Source organism: Telmatherina bonti (genome assembly GCF_933228915.1).
Source record: "Telmatherina bonti genome assembly, chromosome: 1".
In the NCBI taxonomy this organism is placed as follows: domain Eukaryota; kingdom Metazoa; phylum Chordata; class Actinopteri; order Atheriniformes; family Telmatherinidae; genus Telmatherina; species Telmatherina bonti.
The window spans coordinates 18,650,386-18,674,700 of NC_136619.1; the positions used below are offsets into that span (position 1 = coordinate 18,650,386).

Consider the following 24,315-nt stretch of genomic DNA (forward strand, 5'->3'; position numbering starts at 1 on the left):
TATAACCTTCATCTGTTTACTGCCAATTATTTACTCTCTTCCCGTTTCTTTTTGTTGGGTAAATATACAAAAAAGTACTATATGGTTTATCCAAACATAGACCTTACATGATAATAATCCTGTGATAATTGAGCTGGCCACCTATTCTCATTGTAAGTACACAGTTCAAATCACTTGTCTGCTTGTCTGGGCACAGAGCCCAGCTTGCCCAGTTTGATTTACAGTTACTTTTTAGCTATGTAGAATATTCAACTGTTTAACCTTCTTTAACTTTTTTTTTTTCTTTTTTGTGTTTTATACAACTATTAAAACTGTAAAATGAAATAGTGCACCAAGTAATGAAACTTGTGTTAGCTTAGTCTTTGCAAATACCCCCTGGCAGGTCATTGACGCATTGGTAGTCTGGGAAATGTGAATAAAGTTTGGCTTATCACATTTTTTAGCATGCTAAAAGAATTGTTTCCTTTCAGTATTTTAGTTGGTGTTATTCTTAAGATTAATGGCACCAAACATTGGTTTGTGGCTGCAACATCACTTTACTTAGTCAGCCTTTCCTTTGTATCTATAGTAAAACATATTCTTATTTTCCAAGTAAGTACCACAACAAAATTATGCAAATGTTGTCTCAAACAAAGGTAAGGCAGTATAAAACATATTGTACATGAAATAACAAGGAAAATATTACTTTTTTTTTTTTTTTTTTTTTTACTACTAACCTGTTTGTCTTCAAAGTTTTATGTGACAACACTGATGTGCCACCTCAAAGGGAGTCATTTTCTGTTACTGAAGACTGAATGAACTACCGTTTTTGTTGTTCAGGCTTTTTTTCCTTTAGTTGGTGACATCACCATAAAACACATTTGTGGTTAGTTTTGCATGCTTCAAACAAAGTATGAGCAACTGTCTTGTTTTTCTGTCATTTTTACAAGTTAGAAGGGACTGTATTTTGTTTAATAAATGTACTGGAACAATTTGATTTGCAGCCTTTCTCTGGCAGCCACTGCCTTAAAGATGTATTTTTATCGTAGTTTACGTAGAGTTGTTCTTGATTTTTTGTCTTTTAACAATATTTTGAGCAGCAGTATAGTGACATGTCCTATCATCATCAGCATTTTGCTCAACATTTCAGGCTTACTAGAAATGTGTCAACCACAGAAGCATGAATCCTTTTATGCATGCAAAATAAAACTTCTCTGGGATTTCTTTCCTGTTGCTTTCATGCTGAAATCATTAGCAGCAACATCTCAGAAAAGGTGGTACATTGATTCAGTGGTTCTCTTACTTTATTTCTGCATTTTCTTTCTGTCTTCATCTCTTTTTCAGTTCAGTGTAACAGGCCAATTAACCCAAATCCTGTGAAAAACTGGAAAAATACTCTTTAAAACGTGCTTTGGTCACTTAGAACTTACAACCATACTAAAGTTGTGTAGATCAGTGGTTCCCTAACGGTGTGCCGTGGCACACTGGTGTGCCGTGAGTCAAGTGCAGGTGTGCCCTTGGATATTGTAACAATTCATTGCAGTTATTTTTACCATAATAGATAATCTATCATATCGCTGCCTAGCTAGCATTTAACTAATAATACAGGTGCAAACTACCAAAAAAAAAAAATAAAGAGATCTACCAATTTGGCTGATAACCTATATGCGCTGGTGGGCATTATATGACTGTGACACATTCATCCTAAAAGCAAAACGAGAGGGAAAATGGAGCGCTTTCTTGTACGGAGCACAACCATCAACCACACGTGCCAAGTCAGAGACGGGTGACAAAATTTTATTTGGCATTAGTAAATAATGATGACAGATATTTTACATAATACAAGTGATTACATGTGTTCTTAAGGGGCTTTTTGGCACAAAAAGTGTGCCTTGAGATTTTCACCTGTCACCTGATGTGCCTTGAGCACAAAAAGTTTGGGAACCACTGGTGTAGATCATCCATTTTCTGTTAAAAGCGCTCTGACCAGTCAGGATGTGGTAAAAGAACTTCTGATTGTGTCTGTGTCTGATTGTGTCCTGGAGTGTCTGATACCAGGATGTAAGAAACAGATCCTAGTGACCCTGAGGGTTGGGAATTTCGGTCTTTGTAGATAAGGTTTTCTTTCGCAGCTGAGTTGAGACGAGCAACTCAGACTTTGTCATGTTTATGAGCTCTTAGTAATAACAGAATGAGAGCGGAGTGTTAAGCCTGGTTACTTGATGTCATATTCTTGACCATCCCAAAAGAAAGATGGCCAAAATCGGGATTTCAATGATAGTACTGTGAATAAGATTGGCAGTCCTGTACTGGAGAGTGAAAGAGGTTCACACACCACCATTTTCATGGTTTTGTGACCATAGATAACATAATGAACTTCTGACAAAGACATACATTTAGGACAAGCTAAACAACTGGTAACATAGCAGAGTGGCTTGTTGATAAATGGTGGCACCATATAACAAAAATAAACCTAAGCAAAGAAGATGGAAGAAAAAAAAAACTCCAAATAATATATGGAATTCAAACAAATAAGTTTGGACTGTGGCAGCAGAAATCTTGTCTGCCTGAAGTGTCCTTCATTTCATACCACTACCTGTGCACTTGATTCGGTCTCTACTGATATCCTGCAAAGCATTTCTCCTACAATCAAAGCTGCAATGACCCATATTATCAACTCCTCTCTTGAATCTGGGCTCTTTCCCTCTGTTTTCAAGTAAGCTCGGGTCACCCCGCTGCTGAACAAAACCCACACTCAACCCAGCCCAGGTTGAAAACTACCGACCGGTCTCACTGGTGCCGTTTTTATCAAAACTACTAAAACGTGTAGTCTTCAGCCAAGTCTTGCAGTTCCTCCATGATGAAAACCTTTTTGATCCATATCAGTCCGGCTTTAGGTAAGACCATTCCACTGAAACTGCTCTCCTGTCTGTTACCGATTCCCTCCGTCTCTGAAGAGTTGGAGAACTTAGCCCAGTTCTTTGCAGCAAATATTATGGTATTATTCATTGTATCTTAACATAGGTAACATAGGTAAACCAAAAGAAACCCTGTAGCCCTTCATAAAAGGACCTGCGTCCAGCTGGACAGTCCATCAGAACCTTCCAATGATGTCCTCTACTGTTTGATTTCGGGCCTGTGTTGTTCTCACTCATATGTAAGTCGCTTTGGATAAAAGCGTCTGATCAATGACTGTAGAATAGAATAGAATAGAATAGAATAGAATAGAATAGAATAGAATACCATGAACACCAAGGAAGTTGTAAAAAATGGTGGGAAATTGCATAAAAAGAAGATAATTGATAACATACCCATGGTAGTAAATAAGGCAGTAATTTAGTTCCTAAAACCCACTTTATTCTATTGTACCTTATGATTTTATGTTGGTGTGTACAGTCACAGTCTACAGTGACTCAGCAGATATTGTAATTGTAGTAAGATTTCAGAAAACATAATGTTACCAAGTTCAGACCATTTTTTCATGGAAACCTTTTTCATCCATGTTATTTGACAAGTCAGGTTGTCATTACAAGATTTACACTTTGAACAAAAAAAGTTACAACTTCCTTTTTCCTCTTCCTTTTGTTGTCCCTCCCCTGCATGCTGTCAGTCAGTTAGGTTCTTCTGCCAGATGATCCATTGCTGGGTCTTGTGACAGACAGACATGACCAGTGAGAAACTGAGCAGCTATAAATAAAGAACTACTGCCACTGTTGTTGCTATTGGATAGAAATGTTGGACAGCACATGTCCTCTCCCCAAAAAACTGTTGCATTTTACTTATGTCTTCAAGACATGCTTTGAAGTCTGTAATATTCTTTGTGTGTTATACTTTTAGGCAGGTGGGTAAATTTAAGAAATATGTGAAATTATTGTGTAATAATTTCACAACTGTATCCTGTACAGGCTACTCTGTGGTTTTAGGTTAGGTAAGTGATATATGTATCCTTGTTGATTTATATTTTTGTCCTTGTCATTCTCATGCTTTTTAAAAAAAAAAAAAGATTATTAATCATTTTTTTCGTTTTCTTTCTCAGTAAGTCTCACCAAAGCTTAAAAGCTAAAAGAAAAGGTTATCATTAATTGATGATTGTTTGCAATTGTTTTGCATGTTATCATGATTCCCGTTCACAACGGGTGAATATAAATAAACCATTTTTTGGTCATAAAAAATATGGCATGATTCAGTTTTAATGAGTTTAAAAGTTGTTTCTTCTATGCTACATGTAGGTGCTTTTCGACATATTATGAAATGTTGAAATAGTCAATTCCTTCATTTCTAACCTGACTGTATATCTGCATGCAATAACATTTGACATGTAAAACAGTGTGAGCTGTTGGGGAACATATTCCCAGTGGCAGCAGCAGATCATACCCAGTAGAAGTATATCAATAAACTCCAACCCAACAGTGCCAATACACACAATGGACTCTTGTCTATTTGTTATTGTGTGGGTGTGTTTATGTGTATATATACTGCCTATGCCGGATGACCTTTGGTATAAATAGCCTGCTGGCGCTAGCTCTGATGACAGCCGACAGCACACACCGTTGTGTGAATTTGTTTCCTGAGTAGTGCTGTTCATCGGTTATCCCTCTTGGAACAATGCCTGTATGACTGCCTGCTACCCAGCAACACTCTGGCCTCTAATTTCCTGAAAGTGGGCTCAAGCGCAAACTCAGGGTACAATCATGTACATGATTTGATTTCATTTTGGGAAACCGATGTGCATGTGTGCATAAATAGTGTGTTGCTGTTTAAAAACATGACTTAAGCAAGATAAATTTTAAAGTGGGAAGAAAATGTTTTAGCAGGAAATTCAATTAGGCCTTCTTTGTAAACATGACACATGAGCACATGAAGTACAAGACTGCAAATCCTTTGGCACAAATATACAGAAAGTAATTTGGAAGTTTATTTACTTTCAAATTACTATGAAAGTTTTTTTTAATGCAGTTTAAGCTCTGTATGTATTCTTGTAAATGTACGATGCTGACTGTTGTTTTTAACCTTTGATGAAAATAATATACAATACCAGACAAAAGTTTGGACACACTTTACCATTAAATCTAATTGGAAAGTGTGTTGAAACCTTTAACTGTTAGTGTATTTATTAGTTATTGCTATAGGGATGATTCAAAGATTTGATATGCATGGTTTCTGGTCTTTTTGCCTGATAGGCAGCAACAAAACATCAGCTTTCAAATTACAGCGATGGTATTGTAGTTTGGTATTATACCTGATCCAGGTGTCTATCCCTTAAGCGTGTTGTCAGTTTAGCCATTTTTTTTTAGCAGATTTGGTGTTTACCTAATGCCAAGTATTTAGCTAACTGTTTTAAACCTTTTTTAAACACACACAGTTTCTGAAGATTAATTATATATAATAGTTTTTTTTTTTTTATCAATTTAACAAAAGCAAAGAAACATCCAAGTGAAAATAATAAAAGTAACAGTACGATTGCTGTATGGTAATATTTCTGTCATTCTTTTTTTCCTAGATCTGGAGCCTGACGATAACACATCATTCTATATCCTAAATGTGGGACAGCCCCAGTCTATGGTCACTAATCACCAGTCAGTCGGCTTGCCTCGTCATGGCATGCATTCCCACTCGCATGTCATCCACACTTCATCACGCCCCCCATCACACAAACCAGGACCTGAGCCTGTAGGCTATGAAGCACAAGACTGCAAATATGGCACCTCCCCTCTGCTGCCTTCTGCTCCTGTGGAGGCACCAAAGGCCTTTGAGTGCCCCAGTATCCAGATCACCTCCATTTCGCCTAGTTGCCAGCAGGAAATGGATGCCAATGAGGGGGAACTTAGGGCCAATGGTCCTGATGGTGATTACCATGGTGACAGGCCCTTGTCTAGGGACCACCTGTATTTGCCATTGGATCACTCATACCGGGACTCTTCCCTCAGCCCAAGCCCATGCAGCAGCCTGTCCTCCAGAAGCTGGTTTTCTGACGCCTCCTCTTGCGAATCATTTTCACATGTCTATGATGATGTTGACTCAGAACTGAATGAAGCAGCTGCCAGGTTTACGCTGGGCTCCCCTCTAACTTCTCCAGGTTGTGCCTCCCCTCAAACTGGCGGTGGAATTCTGGATGAGCAGCCCCACTGGCAGCACCATCACCCTCCCTTTGTGCACCATTCTCACTCCATCACCCTGTCTCCTCGACAGTCTCCCTGCCATTCGCCGCGCACCAGTGTCACTGATGAAAATTGGCTTAGCCCGCGACCACCTTCCAGGCCTTCCTCTCGCCCCACCTCACCCTGTGGGAAAAGGCGTCACTCTAGCGCCGACATTTGCTATCCCAGCTCATTGTCTCCTCATCACTCACCCACACCCACACCAGGACCTTCACCTAGAGGTAGTGTGACTGAAGATACTTGGGCTGGGAGTCCCTCTGTTGGCATGTCACCATTTCAGTGCTGCTCATCTGAGACTGACATCCCATCAAAGACAAGGAAGACCTCACAGGACAGAACAGCTATGCAGAGTGGGAAAGCAGACCTGGGGCTAGATGACCAAGGAAATATGTCTCCTAATCTAGACTCTCCTTCAGATGAGACTTTGCACAGTCTGAAGAAGGATGGTCCTGTGGAACAGTTCCTCTCAGTGCCATCCCACTTCTCATGGAATAAACCCAAGCCTGGTCATACACCTATTTTCAGGTAAAGTTGTCAATTTTGAGTAGAATGGGCAAAATATGTTGTTGTAGTGTACAACTGAGCCTCTAGAAACGGGAAGTGTAAATAAGAACAATTTGCAAATCATTTCGATACTAGCAGAGGTTACAAAAAAGTAATTCATCTCCACATTTAGTAATATGTCAGATTACATTTTTTTTCTATAACTTGTCCTACATATTGACTCATTTTAGGCAAGCCAGTCAGGTGTTGTAAATTATTGGTGGTACAAGTATATTAGATCACCTGTTCACACATGTGGAAATTACATTTAATTGGAGGATCCATAACCTTTTCTCTCAGTAAGATTTTATGAGTTTTTCTTTTTATATACAATGTAAATCAAAAGATACTTAGAAGGGGGAGTTGATGCCTTTTTCTTTTTATACTATTTTCCTATCTTGATGACTTTTTCAAGATTTTGTGACTTTCTAGATCTCCGTACAGTACTTATATTACTCTAAGGAGAGTAATAAAAACACAAACAAACAAAAAATAATAACCAGAGCATAAATGAATTAATCAATTACTTCTGCATCTTTACAAAAAACCAATAAAAATTGCTGCGATGGCTTTATATAAAGGCTTTTGTACCGACACTCTCTGGGTCATCCTGTTTGATCTCATTAATGGCAACATTGTCGATAATGGGTTTAACTTGTATGCCTATTAAAACAGGATGATTAACTGGCAATTTTCTTCCTCTCCTAAATATATAGATGTAATCGTTAGTCCAAGACCAGTGCATCATAGTTGGCCTGTTTAATATTCAATGGTTGGTGGGTGGAGTTACTTGTGTTATGTACATAATTCCAGTGTATCATGTATTGTAATTTTAGGACTCTTGTAAAGTCCTATGATGGAAATTGATGAAAAACTATTGTTAAAAACACCAAATTGTTTAATAATCCACAATTCAGTCATGTACAGTTTTCAGCCTTTCAGCATGTTTTCAGCAACAGCTGTATTACTTGGTTCCATGCAAATCTTAGAAATTATTCACAAACTGCTTTTGGAGGATATACAGTTATTGTTTATAAGTCAGAAGATGCCAGAGCACAGAGGGAACTTTATGCAGGCAGGTTAACTTTGATTTGGACTACAGAAACTTTTATGAGGCCTTTAGTCACAATAATGCAGCCACTAGTTAACTTGTGAGCTTTAGTTACTTCTTCCTCTTTTCCTGCTCTTTTCCTGCAACTCATGCAGATATGTAGCAGAGAAAGCACATTTTCCTCCAGAATTACTTTTTACTTTGGTGGATGCAGTAAAGATTGTGGGGCGATAAACTAACGTTAGATCAACTAGAGCAGCTCTAGTGAAGAGTATTAATACACATTTATCCAAAAATAACCATCTGAACTACACTACTGTAGAATGTGAGGAGCAAAACAGTCATAGAGATTGTCAGACTGAGTAGAACAAAGTACCTGGAAGTTACACATGGTGACCACTAGCTATCCTAGTGCACAAGTAAGGATGTGGTGCTAATTGCTAACATTTAATAAATCTTGTTCCCAGTAAAGCCCTGAAGAATTAATCCCACCCTGTAATGCTGTGGAAATTTTTTTAGAATTGTACCTTGTCTTTCGCCCAAAGACTGCTAGGATGGGCTCCAGCTTCCCCACGACCCTTAATTGGACTAAGCGGTTAGGATAATGAATGAATGAATAAAGTAATAAATCTTATACGCCACAGATTATTTTTAAAAAATCCATAAATTTTTTATTAGTGTACAGTGAGATATATAATTCTTAAAATGTTGATTTGCCCCTGCAGTCTTAATTGAGCAAGTTTCCTTAACTCAATATAAATACAGAAGGTAATAGAACAATAACAACAAATCCCGTTTTACCAGTTTAGTGAATTGTTTTAAAGTCACCTTTGTGCAAGATTGTCATTGGCCTTTAAAGGAATTACTGTGGGGGGTCAAGGCTAAACAATTGACCAATGTTGTATTTATATGAGAGTTGTTAGCTGTAATAAAGATAGAAAACCCTGCTTGGCATTAGAGAGAGATATAAATGTTGCAGACAAGGTATCATTCACCTTTTTAGATGATAATAGGTTGGTTGATGGAACACTGAGGAACTTTGACCTTTGTATTATGAATCTCACTCCATTACACAACAGAGAAACACAAGTATATTAGTATGTAAATAAAGATGTGGAAATGCACAAGATGAGGAAAAGAGAAGAGAGGAGGCTAATGTCTGCTCTCAAATGTGTGTGGCAGATGAAGACGTGGCCTTGTTTGTGTGCACTGGCCCCTAGCGCTGTAAATCAGCACAGGGCACATATGGCAAGGGGGTTACCACACACACAGACACATACATAAACATAACACAAATGCTTGCTCCCATAGACCTAACACTGGGCAGACAAAAACGGGGTCAGCTCCATGATGAGTCACAATTTAATCTCTGTGTCTTAACTCCTTGTTAAATGTAAATTTCCCACACAAATAAGACTGCAACAGAATATATTGTCTACATTACTGTATAGCTAAGTTATTTCAATAGATACACCTGTAGTTTTAAAATAGTTTTACATAAATAAACATTTTAGTGAAGCTTTGTACAGGAGAAAGTCAGATGGGCTTTAGTCTTGTTTACCTTGAGAATGAGTGTTGAGTTGCTTGAGCATGCCTGTGAGTTAGTTAGGTTTTGAACAGATGGCCCAGGTGGAAATGGTGGGATTTGGGTAAAGGGTGGGATGAAAAATGGGAGTGTATAGAGTCATTCTGTACAAAGGAATTTGCACAAGCATTATTCCTAAACTGCCCATAATAGCCATTTTAATTTCAGACCAGATATTTCCAGTATGCAAACAGGGTTAGAAGTAGAATTAGCCAGTTAAGAAATTATAGAAACACGAAAAAAAGTTTAAAAAAAAAAAAAATTTAAGAAGGAAAAAATTCCTGTGACAGTATCAGGAATAATTGAATTTACATTAGAAAAAACCTGCAAAAAACAAGTCCTCTGCATCTTGAACAGAACCACATTTCTCACTACAGATATGTGTGCAGCTAAATTACAGCAGTGAGTGCCAGATCACCTAACTTTATATCTGTTCGGGATTTTAAATAGAAATCGGATCCAGTCCCAGTCTGGAGTCTCTGAAACATGGTGATTTCTGGTGAACTGGCCCACATTTACCAGTTTAACCAGAATCAAACTGGGAGGACTTTACTCTATAGAAGTAAACATAAACATGATGAAAATTTGATTTCTAAAGACTGGCTGTGAAGTCTTCATACCATACCAGTCAGAAGTTTGGACACACTTTCTTATTAGATTTAATGGGAAAGTGTATCCAACTTTTGACTGGTACAACCAAAGACTACCAAACAGACAACCAAAAGAACTCCATATGTTTCAGCTCAGTTAACCACAGTCATTTTCCTTCCACTCAGCAGTGTGTTGACTGAGGTGTTGGAATAAGTTAGTTGTTTTTCTGTCTTTGATAAAAAAAAAGACTTTAGTTTGATTCTGCAACGTGTCGTAACTTGTTACAGAGAAAAAGTTCAGAGAAAAATCTACCAGATCCCAAATATTGATAACACTACATTTTTGGGATCGACCTCCTGCTTGCTAGCTTCTGCTTGTACTTTTGCTGTGGGTGTGTGCACTTGTGTGTGTTGGTGGGATGCAGGTGGGCAAGGGTTGAGGCCACTGTTAACTAAAAATAACCCAAGAATAGTGTTTGTACTCAAGTAAATTGTCAAAAACAACTAATTCTAATGAATCAATAAAATCTATTTATTACTCAGCTCTACCAGGTATTAAAAGCAGGTAAATATTTCCTGACATGAATTACAACAAATTACATGTTAATGTCATTGTTTATTTAACAAAAAATAAGATGGTTACATATCAGACTATAGACACTTGAACATGCAGAGGAATTCCCAGCTGACTCAATGACTACAAGATAACCAGATCCTGTTAGTTAAAAAAACGTCCAAATCCCACTTCCATCGCTGTGCTTGACAGTTGTTATGAGGCCTTCGTGCCAAAATCTGTGTTCTGTATTTTGTGTCATAAATGACACAAAAATGAACCTGTTAAAAAATGTATGTATTTAATCACAATTTGTATTCCAAACATTGCAGAATATCTGTCAGCACAATGTCAAGTATACCAATTACATTGATGCACACGTCACAGCTCAGCTGACAACTTAGCAACTTTTGCACTAATTTTAGCCAGTTTTCAGACCCCTTGAGCAGCTCTTTTTCAGTAAAATGATGAGTGAAAAATCCAGTGAGTTTTTCAGGTGTTATTGGAGACTGACAAGAAAGCATGTATCATTTATTATTTTCAATGAGTCACAGGTGCTGCAGCAACCCCTCCCCCGTCCAAAAACACGAACACAGCCTCTCCCTCATGATACCGAAGTTCTGGCTCCCAGCTGCAGGCAGAACAGGTTGCCACTGGCTGATCCCACCCCGGCTTACAGGCAGACATGAATATCAATTAATAAAGACTGTGGATGAAAATATTAAAAAAGTTAAAGTACTACAACAGGCTGTAGACTCTTAATCAGAGAACAGCCTGAACTATTAGTTAAAGTACCTAAAATGAAACTTTTGCATATTTTTTATTTCTTACTGAACTGTTTTGAATTAAAATGCAATTAAATGCATTTTCCAGACATTACTAGAGCTTGAGTTTACAATATTATTATCTGTGACTAGTTATTTAATTTAGTCATACACTAAAATCATTCATTCATTCATTCATTTTCCAAACCGCTTATTCCAATTCAGGGTCGCGGGGAAGCTGGAGCCTATCCCAGCCGCCTTTGGGCGACAGGCAGGGTACACCCTGGACAGCTCGCCAGTCCATCGCAGGGCCACACACAGAGAGACGAACAACCACACTCACTCCTAGGGGCAATTTAGAGTGACCAATTAACCTATCATGCATGTCTTTTGGATGGTGGGAGGAAGCTGGAGTACCCGGAGAGAACCCATGCATACACGGGGAGAACATGCAAACTCCACACAGAAAGGCCACTGACCAAACCCCCCCAGCCAAGGATTGAACCAATCCTTGGCTGGGGGGATTGGTCATTCGCTGTACCAATGACCTTCACAAATACCTGTGTGGCCTCACAGTGGTTAGCACTGTGAGGCCACAGTGCTAACCACTGCGCCACCGTGCAGCCCACACTAAAATCCATTTAAACAAAATAAAATGTTACTATTTGGGTGAAATATTGCCATGCAAAGAAAATGTGATTACTTAAACTCTGCTATTTGTGTTTAACAGTGTATGTGATTCATGTCAATTCATGTTTCCTCATTTTTACATCATAGTGCGTTTATTCTCCTTGCCTGAAGGAGTCAACTATCATTCATTTTTATTTTCCTCAGTGTTGAAGAAAAGTCCTTAAGGTATATTCCAAATATACAGTTCTAGGTCATGAACTTAAACATTTACCATGCTCGCTGTAAAGTTTGACATATAGCTTTGGGCAGTTTTGCAATTTCATTGGGAATTGCATGATCTGATCTTGGGATGAATGTGGTGGGATGTCCACTTTTGGAAAGATTATTAACTTTCTTCGCTGTTTTTTACTTGTGAATTATATATCTCATTGTAAAACTGTTGTGTCAACACACACCTGAATGCACCAAATGAGCAAACTGACAGAACTTGTGTTTATATAGAGCTACTTACATTTCCTCATGTTTTATTAATCCGGTACATTTGAATGGCAGTGTGGAAACGGCAAAGATGTTCTTAGTTTCTCACATATTGTTTCTTCATTTGGTACACAAACTTTACGAGAGAAAAATGATGATGTACTTTCTTTTCTGTATTAGTGTATACTGTGAGTCAGCCAGTAAAGATGTACAGATTTCCCAGAAGCAGTTACAATTGAAAAACAAAACGTAGAGGAAAGCGAGTACCATAGAAACTTTCAGAGCACCAGTTCCTCTACATTATTTTGTGAGTTTATATAACAAGTACTAGGTATAAAAACTAAATGATGTGTGAGTGGACAATCATGTAGCTTATGTAGCTGTAGATATATAGAATTCATTGGCTGGAAAGGATGTACACTGAACTTCAGAGACAATAGCGAAGACAAAGCTGTAGAAATGTAATTGGACAGGGTGTACCTGCACTATGACTTAGATAATTGAGAAAGGTTACACTTTGTTAGGACATAGTCCGTCGCTCCTGCCCTTCTCCCTCACAAGCTCATATTTCTTCTGTCCTCTGCTCTTGTTACTGTGTCACCCATGCAAGCCCACTCTTATTTGGTGATTATGTCATGGCTGCAGAGGAGAATATTAGGATTAAGATGCTTTTATTACTGTGCTTCGTTGATCGATTGTTTTCTGATATATTAACTGCTGTTTACAAATTCTATTTATTCTAGTACTGAGAGTGAAAACTTTGAATGTTTTGATCATTTTAACAGGTGATATATTTATTATGGCAGTCAGCAGAAAACAGCCATATAGTAAGACAGACGAAGACAAAAACAAACATGAACGAACACAGTCAAAAGGTGTGTGCTGCTTAATGGCATTGATTTGCAGAATATGTGCCTGTAATCACATGTGATTTGCATGTGCTGGCAGGCATGTCTCTTTCTAGCAGGTTGAATCCTAAAGTTGCTTTGCTTAGCTGTGCAAGATTTTTACAAAACATTGGAGAAATAACTTTCAATTACAAAATAGTCTTTTTTTGAGAGATTGGTCCAAGATATATGAGGTAAATTTATGAAATGAAAAGGCTCCACTGGAAGCTTAAAAGATCTGATTGATCTGCATGTGGTTCGTATCTGATAGACCTTGGAAGGAAGACTTGAAATAGCTTAAAGTTTGATAAACTTATCCATTGAAATTATTTGTACTGTCAAACATCTGATGCGGTTGTGGGCACAATTTCATGGTATGAGCCTGCAACATCATGGGCTGAGCCAAATAAAAACAGGTACTGACAAGTGGCTGAGAGCACAGATTTCCGTGAGCTACACTTTACCATAGCGTACGAGTGTAATGCAGGTTGCTTGGGTCATAATCTTGGACCAGGAAAGTATGAGGAGAAATGGACACACTAGGGTATATTTCAATTATGAACAAGTACCTCCATACATCACCAAGATGTGGAACAGATTTGCAACATACAAATAATAACTCTGTCCATATTTTTTTTTAAAGAATTTGTGAAAGAAAAGAATAATACATGTATTTGATCAATGATCAAATGTAGAAAAATCAATTAAATCAATAGTCTGCAAAAATTGGAAATTTTTTGAGGGAAATTAAGGTATTCCATTAATAAGACAATGACGGTGAATTTAAAAGTGAGAGCAATAAACATAGTAGAATTTGATATATTCTTTTACACTGTTTTAGTGTTTCTGTATATTTCACACAGTTCAGCAGAGTTATATTAAGTACATCTTAAGCCAAATCTTTTTTTGTGGAATTGTAGTCCGCTTCTTCAAAATCATCATCTTTAGTATATTGTACTTTCATATTTTTGCCTATATTCTAATCAACAGCATGACATGCAGCAACAAACCAAACGGGTTGTTTTTATTTGAAGTCATTGCTGATGCCGGTATATAAAATGTTTTGAGAACAAAACTGATACAAAGCAGTCAGATGGAGAGACCCAGTTTTTCTGTTGAGACAGCCATTGAGTGTTTTATTTTTGAGTGCAGCTGTTTAAATATGATTGTGGCCTACTCAGATAACAAAAAGGAAAAAAAAAAAAAGAGAGAGACTGAGGAAAAACACACAATGCTACTCCCTGGGATGCACTGGACTTAAAATATACACGTATAAAGTATACACACAGAGTCACACACATGGTAATTTGGCCGCTGTCTAACTCACATTTCCTTACCAGCCCTTTTCTGACCCACATGGTAAAATCATAAAGACTCAGAAAGAAAAGTTCCCCTTAGGAAATGATTCACTCTTAGCATCTTAACATGACCTATTACAATTTTTTATGTTTAAGAACAGGACTAATGCATGTGGGCATTCCAGTGATTCACTGTCTGAAAGCAAAGCGCACTGTATTTTATGCTCCTTTTTTTTGCTCCTATTACACTGTGTAAGCCCTTCTAAGGGGAAAACCATATTTAAGCTTTTTATTCTCTTAAGAAAGCCACTTGAGATTTTGCACTTTTCAGCTATGAGTTAGATGGAGGTTGTTCTGCTTCAGCTTACATTACATATTACAGAGTGAGCATTTATGTTAAGTTATTTAATGGACAGAAAATTTAAAATGTAGAACATTTTCACCCAAACAGAGAAATGTAAGAGCCATAATAGCCATTTGAGTTTGGTCAAATCATCTTACAACTCTAGTGTTCTTTACTTTACTGTGTGTTTGTGAATGTGTATGTTCATGTTTGTGGTATTCACCTCTGCAGGACCTCCTCACTGCCTCCTCTCGACTGGCCACTGCCAAGCCAGTTTGGCCAGCATGAACTGAAGATAGAGGTTCAACCCAAAGCACACCACCGCGCACACTATGAGACTGAGGGAAGCAGAGGAGCAGTCAAAGCAGCATCCGGTGGTCATCCAATAGTCAAGGTAACATATTGGGGTCTTTTTGCACAGGCTGGGTTGCTAAGAGCTCCTCAATCATAAGGAAGATTTTAACAATCCATAGTTGTTAGTTCATATCAAACTAGTCTGAAACTAAACAGAACAATCCCAAATACTTAAGCTTTGTGGTTTTTGTCACGAGTTGTTGTCCAGAAGATGTATACTCAAAAAAAATGTCTGGTTTCAGAGAACTGGCTGCAGTCTGGGTTCTGAGGAGTGGTAGTGGTCGACACTCTCCGTAGCTCTGGAACTCTGTTACTTTATAATAAATAAAAAGTGCTCTCTAATATGTACTGTTTACAAAAACAGTAGAACACAACAGTGGTAACAGGGCACACATTTGGCCATATAATTTCTTGTCTGTGGTCAAAACCTTAATGTAGCCAAAGAAGAGAAAGTGGATGGTTGTAAACGACACCTTGACTGGTTGAGGCAATTATTTTAGATAATTTTAGCTACGACGTCTTACTTAAACATGTATTTTAGCCTCATGCAGGGATTTCCCTGCATGTGACTAAAATATAATTTCCTCATAGTTTCTTGAAGTAGTTGGCAATAAAAATCTGATAACCACTAGAAGACTCTTTTGAAAATGTTCTCATTTGATTTTATAGTATCCCACCATCCACTTACAATCTATTAAAGCAACAGTTATTTATTGGATTTAAATATATATATATATATATCAGTGTATAGTGTTGTTATTGTAACCATAACAAGTCTGTCAGTCATCCTATTAATGTCTATCATCCTATTAATGTCTACTTCAACTGACTGAGAAGACAGGCCAGCAAGAGGGCTTTGACTACAGCCTGGTCAGATGGTTTGTCATTTGATAGCATGCGTGACATGGTACGTGAGAGAGTTGGAAAGAGAGAGAGAGAGAGTGAGAGTGAGAGTGAGAGTGAGAGTGAGAGAGAGAGAGAGAGAGAACAAGCAATAGCAGAAGTTTTCAGTCTTGAATATTTTAGGACTCCAGTGACAAGCTTTCTTTGTGTGTAAATAAGAAAAGGCAGAGTGCTGAACCTGAAAATAGCTGAGTCCAAACTGACAAATCGGTCAGCTGTCAAGTCAGCCAGTTGGATTTCCACATACAGTCAAGTAACTGTATTTTCATACGCTATCAGTCAAACGTTTTAACACACTTTCTATTAGATTTAATGGGAAAGTGTATCATTAATATTGAATTGTATTGTACTTGCCTCTGACCTACAGTACTCAACGCTTAAGTTGCACCTTTATAATTTTGTTTTAAACTTGGGTTTTGGTATGATTGGCTCTAATTGTTTTCCTAGTAGGACTGGGTTTATCTGCAGTTATTATGTTGCAGTCTTAATTTGGTGTGGGCAAAATGTGCTGAAAATGACTTGGGACTAAAGATGGGAAGTAGATAAGTCCTAAGTTGAAGTCAAGCACCACTGATTATGCACATTATGCAAGATCTAGCAATTAGATAAAATACAGCTATTGAACAGCTGTGGACATAAAATATCCTGAAACAAGTAGGAGGTTGAGACTTCTGTCATTTGTTGCTTTAGAAACAGCCTATGTCCTCATACATTCAGTCATGCAGGCTCCCTTCTGGCCAATCATTAACCATTTCTACCTCAGTTAGACCAAGATTCAATCCTGCCATATGTGACAATGCATAATTTAGCTCTCAAATCTTTTTCAACCAAGTGTTTGCCATGGCTGCCCTCATTTCTTGTCCCCAGAGGGAATTGTTTGGTGATAGTACTGTGCTTCTTGGGTCATATAAGAACTTTTCAAAGTAGAATTTGGTACTTTTTGTTTTGGTACTTTACCTCATGTTTTATCACTGTTGGCTTTGCTTTAGTGTGACAGGAGTAGTCTCCGGTTCTTCACAGCTTTGGTTTTCTTTGTTTTAACTAGTTTTATGCCATCCCGGTGCGCAGTTTTTGTTTTTTTGACAATATTAATATTGTAAAAGCAATTCCACTGATAACTAAGTACGAGTTAAGCTCAGACATGTAAAGACTGAGTAAAGTATGTCAGTCTGTCTATTAATGAGTGTAGATTAGCTGTTTTTATTTTGTTTTCTGAATTTGGCCTTAAAAATGTCAGCCTGTAAAGTGATACTGTTTAGATCTGCATACATAAGGGTAATTGCACATTCCCCTTCATTTGTGAAAATCAGATGATTCTTGCCATTTTTTATTTCACAATAAAAAAATATATTTATAATTTTTACCTATAGTAAAAGCAAAAATATATATATTTTAATGCCATCTTTTCATGTAGATGAATGTGAGAAAAACTAAAGCAAAGAAAAACCACAGCATGAGCTGCTGTTGTGCTGTCTGCAGACAGAAAGCAATGGTGCTTGTCCAGCAGGTCCAACAATCAACATTTTGTTTTCTAAACATCCAATCCTTTGTTTTTGTCCTCTTAGCCTATTTTTGTTGTACTGTACAGGGAAGTACAGTACTTGATGTAAAAGGTCATTTGTTTACCCTGAGGTGTCAAAATAGTTTTTACAGAAACAAATGAACCTCAAAAACTACATGCAAACATTGTGCTATGTGTTATTGTTTAAATAAGGTCATTCAGACAGATTTTAAAAAATAAGGTTGGTTTAATAAACTTTAAAGTTAAACAAACATTTAAAGTTAAACAACATTTATACCATTTAACCTTTTGTGAGGGAATCTCAAGTTATTTTGGATTTTTTTTTTTTTTATTATTTTTTTTTTGATCAAATATATCAAATATATAAGGGGGTCAGATCACTTGAAACCATTAACAAGCTTGTCTACATCCTTTTCCCCAGGTGTACTGTTGATGTTAAGAAAGCTGCTCCCTGGAGGTAGAACGTACCAGCGTGCCAGCATGTGTGGTTGCAGCATATAAATGCTCCAGAACTGAAAGGGCTAGCTTTGACATTTTTGGATGTAAAAATGAATTTCTGTTGCAACCAGAAGGAAAATGAGCTTTCCATTGAAAATAAATTATAAATTATAATTATAATAATTATAATTATATTTGATCATAAGAATTATACAAATTATACTAATTTGATTCTAATAATACAATTTGATTTGTGGAATATAATGTTTTTCTTTTATTCTTTTATGTCCTACTATGTAGAAAGCAAGGCTTAAAAGGGTTTAATATTTTTAAAATAACATTGTCAGTGTAGCCTTTTCTTAAGATTTCGCACTTGGTGCTCTATAGGACCTTTTCCTCTCCTTGAATCTTGACTCTGATGGCGTGATGTCACCAAATGACGCCATGGCTGCCATCTGGACATGGTGATGACTTCCTTTTTTGATCATGCTGTTACCAAAATCAGTGCACCACTGAGCTGCTTAGTCAACAGAAAAATAAGAGAATCTCTGGACAGCAGAGCAATCGGAATATACAGCTCTCTTTGGTCTAAAATGTTTGGCTTATTTTGTTAGTTTTATGATAGATGAAAAACACCTGAACAGCATTTCACCTATCATCATGCTTGATGGTAACTAATAACATCTTCCCCCTAAATTAATTGAAATCCATGTAAAAACAAATTAAAAGCAAGTTTATTTGTATCAGACATTTCATATACAAGGCAATTCAAAGTGCTTAAAGCCACTTTTATTTAAGAATAGTTAGCATTTAAAAGGGGAATAAAATGGAGAATTTGACAGTTAAATGCCTGCTGGTAAAATGCATTACAAGTACGGGAAAAGGGACTCAACAGCAGCTTTTATATGTGAAAAAAAGAGTAATCAGGACAAATCTTTTCAGTGTGTCATACCTTCAGTGGGGACTTTAAAGAAGCCCTATGTAATCTCACAATGTCTACTTCCTCTGCTTAATGCTTTCTTAGAAAGAGCTCCGATACCTAGAAAGTAGCCGCAGGTGGTCGTCTTAACAGCACTGTAAATGAGTTTATTACTGCAAACTTTCAAAATACAACAATCTGGATGTTGCCAAGTTTTGATGTGTAATTTCACTCAGAAATTTGTTTCCATTCATTTTCGTGAGTGCTTGGTCTAAATAAGGGTCGTTGGGAAACTGGAGCCTATCCCAACAATGGGATGTTGGGATAGGCTCCCTGTCTGGCAACCTGTCTCTCTGGGCGAGAGACAGGTTGCCAGTCCACTGCAGTGCTTAAAATTTTTTTTTATAAAATATTAAACTTATGAACACAATACAGATCATAATAAACACCTTATCAAACAAGTGTATTTGTTTCATTTGGTTCCTCGTCACAAGACTGCCTTTTGTTTTTTTGTTGATTTCAAAAGAAAAAGAAAACTTTCAAAATTGCAAAACTTTTACTTTCTGTTTTATCAGTAACTAGTTTAGAGTAAGGTCCTCAGCATGGAAATAAGTGGCTCAGATGAGGAACAGATTTAGGTTTTTCATCTGTGTGTAGCATTTGGTCCCATGTACAAGATTAGGGGTGTTCCTATCTGACATTGGTATCAGAAGTAGGACTGATTTTAGCCAGAAAGCCAGTATTGGATTATATTGGCCTGCAAAATTATCTTCAGTATAAGCACCTGAAAGGAGTAGTCCAGTAGTCCGCTCTCCATGTCATTACAGCAGATTCAGCATGCAGAGGCCACGTATGTGCATTCACATAGTAACAAATAGACGTCAACCGTGTGGCAAGTTTTTTTTTTGTTCAAGTTCGAAAAAGAAGTTTCCGCTGAATGCAACATTTGTCATGCACAAGTTTCCAATAGTAGAACAGAGCTGGGGAAGTTTGAAAAAGTCCTACCTTGTTGCGCTTTTGAAAGCAGCGTCACAAAAAAAAAAGTGTGAGGATTTTTACAGGATCACTCAGGAGAGTAAAAGAAACGTCTAGCTTCTTTTAACAACCAGCACTGTCTGAGGCAATCAGAGGTCAATTTTTCTTAATATTCACATCTGATAGATATATAATTGACCAATCAGAGAAGGCATGTTGACTGATAGTTCACCAGTTGGGAGCTATGCAGGGATCACTTCCACTGCTATTTTATTCAAACTTATAATCAAGGCCATGTATCTTTATTACTTCTTGCTAAAGCAGATCCTTGAGCTGACGTCCTGAAGTCCATCCTGAAGCGTACAGCTTCAGATCCTAGAATCAACAGTGAAACACACCTTCTCCTTTCTTTTCTAGAAAAGGATTCACTCAGTGCCTCTTTTTGTCTTTTCTTTTGCAGCATCAGCATACTTGTCGTGGCTTGATGTGGAATCCACCTTGCGAGTTTGTTTTAGAATTTTCTTAATATTTTTCACAATTTTGAATCGCACTTTGTGTGCATTGACAGAAGCGTCAATAATTCACCTCTGAATTTTTTGCAGTTTTGTGTCGTTTATGCACATCGGTCCCGGTGTGTAAATCCCTTAAAAGCAATGACCATATTGTTTTTGTGCTGATATTAAATGGGAGTGATATCAGTATCTGGTAACACTAAAGGCTACAACATTAGTATGCTATCTCAAGCAAAAAAGTTGGATCAGAAAAATTAGAAACACAGAAAGGTTAATGAACCACTGAGAAGATCCAGTGTCTGACTTGAATCAAAATTATGATTAATATTTTATTATATTCTTTAAAAGACAATGTTGCAAGTTAGTACACACTGTAGACTAAATTATATCATTTTGTATTTTGTGATTTTAAACCACAGATATACTATCGACTTTAGTGTTGCTGTACATTGTTTATTAGCAACACAAATTTGTCTCTTTCATTTGGTTGATGAAGTATGACAGTGGAGTGTCAGGAGCTCAACACCAACTTTAAGGAGATTTCAACGTTAATGTTTGCAAAGACTAACACCTTCTTGTCAGAAAACTTCTCTGTTAGAGTAGTTGTTACTTTTCCTTGTATAAAGCTTAACAAAGTGAGCTACTCGTGACACATATCCTCTCGTTATGTAGCATTTGTCTGCCACACTGAATGAGCTTTTTGATGGGTAATAAACTGTTTAAAATTAAGATAATTTATTTACTAAATTGATAGTTTTATCCTCTATAAAATCAAGTCTTCCTAGAAGAACTGCAATAATAGTGTTCAGCATTATTTAACTGTCAACAATCTCAGTGTTTTTAATACTATTGTAAACAGCAAGATGACTGCGTCTGTGGCTGGCTGTTTGAGCCATTCCTCCGGGGCTTGCTCCAGACCTTAATCGGTACACCTGTTGCTAGGAAACACATAAGTCCAAAGCCTCTCTGGCTGAAGGCTAAGGTATCCTTGGGTGTATTTAACCAGCTTATTTGAGTGCTGCTGCACCCACACAACTATAAGGAGCCCCGATGATTTTACCAGTTCGGCTTCAGACAGAGACAGAAAGACACGACAGGAAAAGTTAGTTAGACAAGCTGGAAAGACAGCTTTCCAGCACTTCAGCAGAAATAGTGAACACCAACATGACAGCTGTGCTGTATAATAACACAAGAGTGGAAAATGAACAGAGAGAAAATGCTATGTGCATCTTTAGCGCCGTTGCCATAGTTAATAAATCTAAATGAAGCAACGGTGTCTGCTGAAAAAGATTTGAAAGATAATACGACAGGAACTCTCCAAGACAGCCGTATTTTTCCACAAGCTTGGAGACATTAAATGATTCTGATCCCAGACCTTGAATGCACGGCCATGACCCCATTACTGTCCATTTAAGTCATTCTGTCTCACAGTTTCAGCATCTTTAATCCTTTCTCTTACTCCGTCCCTCTCTTTCTGCTTCTGTTTGTCTGTGTTATTTCTTATTTGCCCTTTCCCTTTCTGCCATCTGGAAGTTTCTGCCATACCTTAACAGGTTTTCTCCCTCTCACTCTCTTTCTCTCTCTGACTCTTCAGTACACTGTACAAGGATGGGGCAACACGCAGATAACATTTCAGAGCCACGCGTTAGCACTGTGTGAACTGGCTAGAGCTAGTGTTGCCTTGCCCCAGGGTTGTATTTGATGTAAACACATTGAAGGCTTGGCTCTCATTTGTTGTAATCAGGCTTAGCAGACAGCAAGAAAACACTTGCAGAGAAGGGCCAAAGAAGATAGAGAGGTGTGTGAAACAGTGCAAGTGGGGGAGGATGAAATGGGAATAAAAGGAATTGAGCCTGGACCAGTCTAGCAAGGCCATATACAGCCCTCATGCTGTATACAGTAAACGATTCTCTGTGTGTGTGTGTGTGTGTGTGTGTGTGTGTGTGTGTGTGTGTGTGTGTGTGTGTGTGTGTGTGTGAGAGAGAGAGAGAGAGAGAGAGAGTGTGTGTGTGTGTGTGTGTGTGTGTGTGTGTGTGTGTGTGTGTGTGTGTAAGTTCGTTTGGTGCACATGTGCATGTGCATGTATTGACCTTGTTTAAACAGTCAACCAACCCCCCTGGCTCTCACTGCCCTCCCTAGTGTGCTGGGCAAACAGCAAGCCTGTGTGAGCTGCACTGTGTGCGAGCGTGTCTGTCCATAGATCCCTGGTGCCACACCAGGAAAGCCGCTGCTAGATAAAATGGGACCTTGTGTGACCTTGACCACTATTTCTCCTGTTTTTACATCTGTTGCACACACATTGTAGCCAGACTTAGACACACACAGACACTCTCTCCCTGTTGCTCTTGAACATCACAAACCTTTCCAAGGACCACAGTTTACACCAGTCTGTGCACTTAAATCCACACATTCTAACACTCACACCCACTCCCCGACACAAGCTTCAGGCCTGTAGTTTACACCAACGTGGTTCTACGTAGCTTCTTACTCACACACATACACACACCCCTACATACACACAGGGAGTCTCACCATGGCAACAGTGGAGCAACATAGGGAAACAACTTAGCAGAGTCAGGCGCTCGCTGTGAGAAAGTGTCAAGTTACGACGGAGGGCTGAAGCTGAGGTAGGTAAGAGGGTAGGACAGGGACAGAGAGGAGAGAGTGACAAAAGGAAGGAAGAGGAAGAATCATGAAGGGAAGTTGTGAGTAGGAGAAAGTAAAAAGGAAAGGTTAAAGGGAGATAATAAAATTAGAAAACAAAACAAATGTAGATGATAAATGGCAAAATGTTCATAGAGTGCTTTGTGTGAAAAGAGGCAGTATTTTGCTGTAGAAAGCAGGTGATTTACCCCTCAGTTTGACAAGTCTTAATAACCCATTATCATCATAATTATTATCATTATTATAATTCAAAATGACCACAATTATTAAAACAGCCCTGAAGAGCACAACTGTTGTTTGGTTCTGTATTTTTGCATTTCACACCAAGTTAAAATGTTTGGTATGCATTAGCCTGCGTGCCTGTTTATGTATGTATGCAATGTCGGACATGTTTTTCCCCTCAGCTTGCTCGCCTTATTACTGGCTCAGTGGAACAGATGAAGGCCAAAAATAAGCGGCGACTTTATTTAGTGGAAGCTCAGTATGTAACCGTATCCAGCAGTTTTATTTTAAGGGAAAGGGTTTATCCTAAACTCGATCCACAGTCGGACGTTGGAAGTCTGAAGTTAGTTACATGCCTCAGCGAACATAGGCCTGGGGTCATGTGACCATTTTTAATGTCACTGTGGTTTAATATAAGAACTGATTTCTGTCAGGATTGACTTACTTGCTGACTGACCAGTCAGACTCACTGCTATCTGGACAGGCAGAAAGGTGAGGAGTTAAAAGTGTGTTGACCTCCCTTCTGAGGTATTTCACACTCAACCTTAGATTTAGGAGGTGACAGAGGGGTGACTCAGGAATGTGGAACAAGTCAAGGGTGTGTGTCGTGTATGTGTAGTGAAGCTTCCAGTACCAGAACCATGGTACAATCCTTGTGTGCTTGTTTACATGTCCTGCTGCTTGCAGGCGGTGATTTACTCATTTTCTCAACTGGAGGTGCAAATAGCCCCCCTGAAGTGTAGTTTGGCTATTATTTGGGAAGCACTTGAGATTTTCCTTTAAGCAGCTTTGCACCTCATTTTGATATCTTATAGGGTTTAAAACAATGAATTTTGTGTAGAATGCTGTTTTTCCACAGATTTGAACGTGTTTTTTTTTCCTGAGTGTCTGTTCTCATACCTCCACCAATTACTTCCATCAGTTTTTCTAGCTTACCATATCAAAGTT

At 38.0% G+C, this 24,315-nt stretch overlaps 1 protein-coding gene across 1 annotated transcript in view; it reads left to right on the forward strand.

Moving 5' to 3' along the window:
* nfatc3a (nuclear factor of activated T cells 3a) overlaps positions 1–24,315 on the forward strand; it is a 70,671-nt gene that overhangs the window by 19,488 nt on the left and 26,868 nt on the right. The window contains exons 2-3 of the mRNA XM_079241319.1: positions 5,480–6,662; positions 15,090–15,252. Coding sequence (XP_079097445.1) covers positions 5,480–6,662; positions 15,090–15,252 — 1,346 coding nt within the window. The remainder of the gene's footprint in view (positions 1–5,479; positions 6,663–15,089; positions 15,253–24,315) is intronic.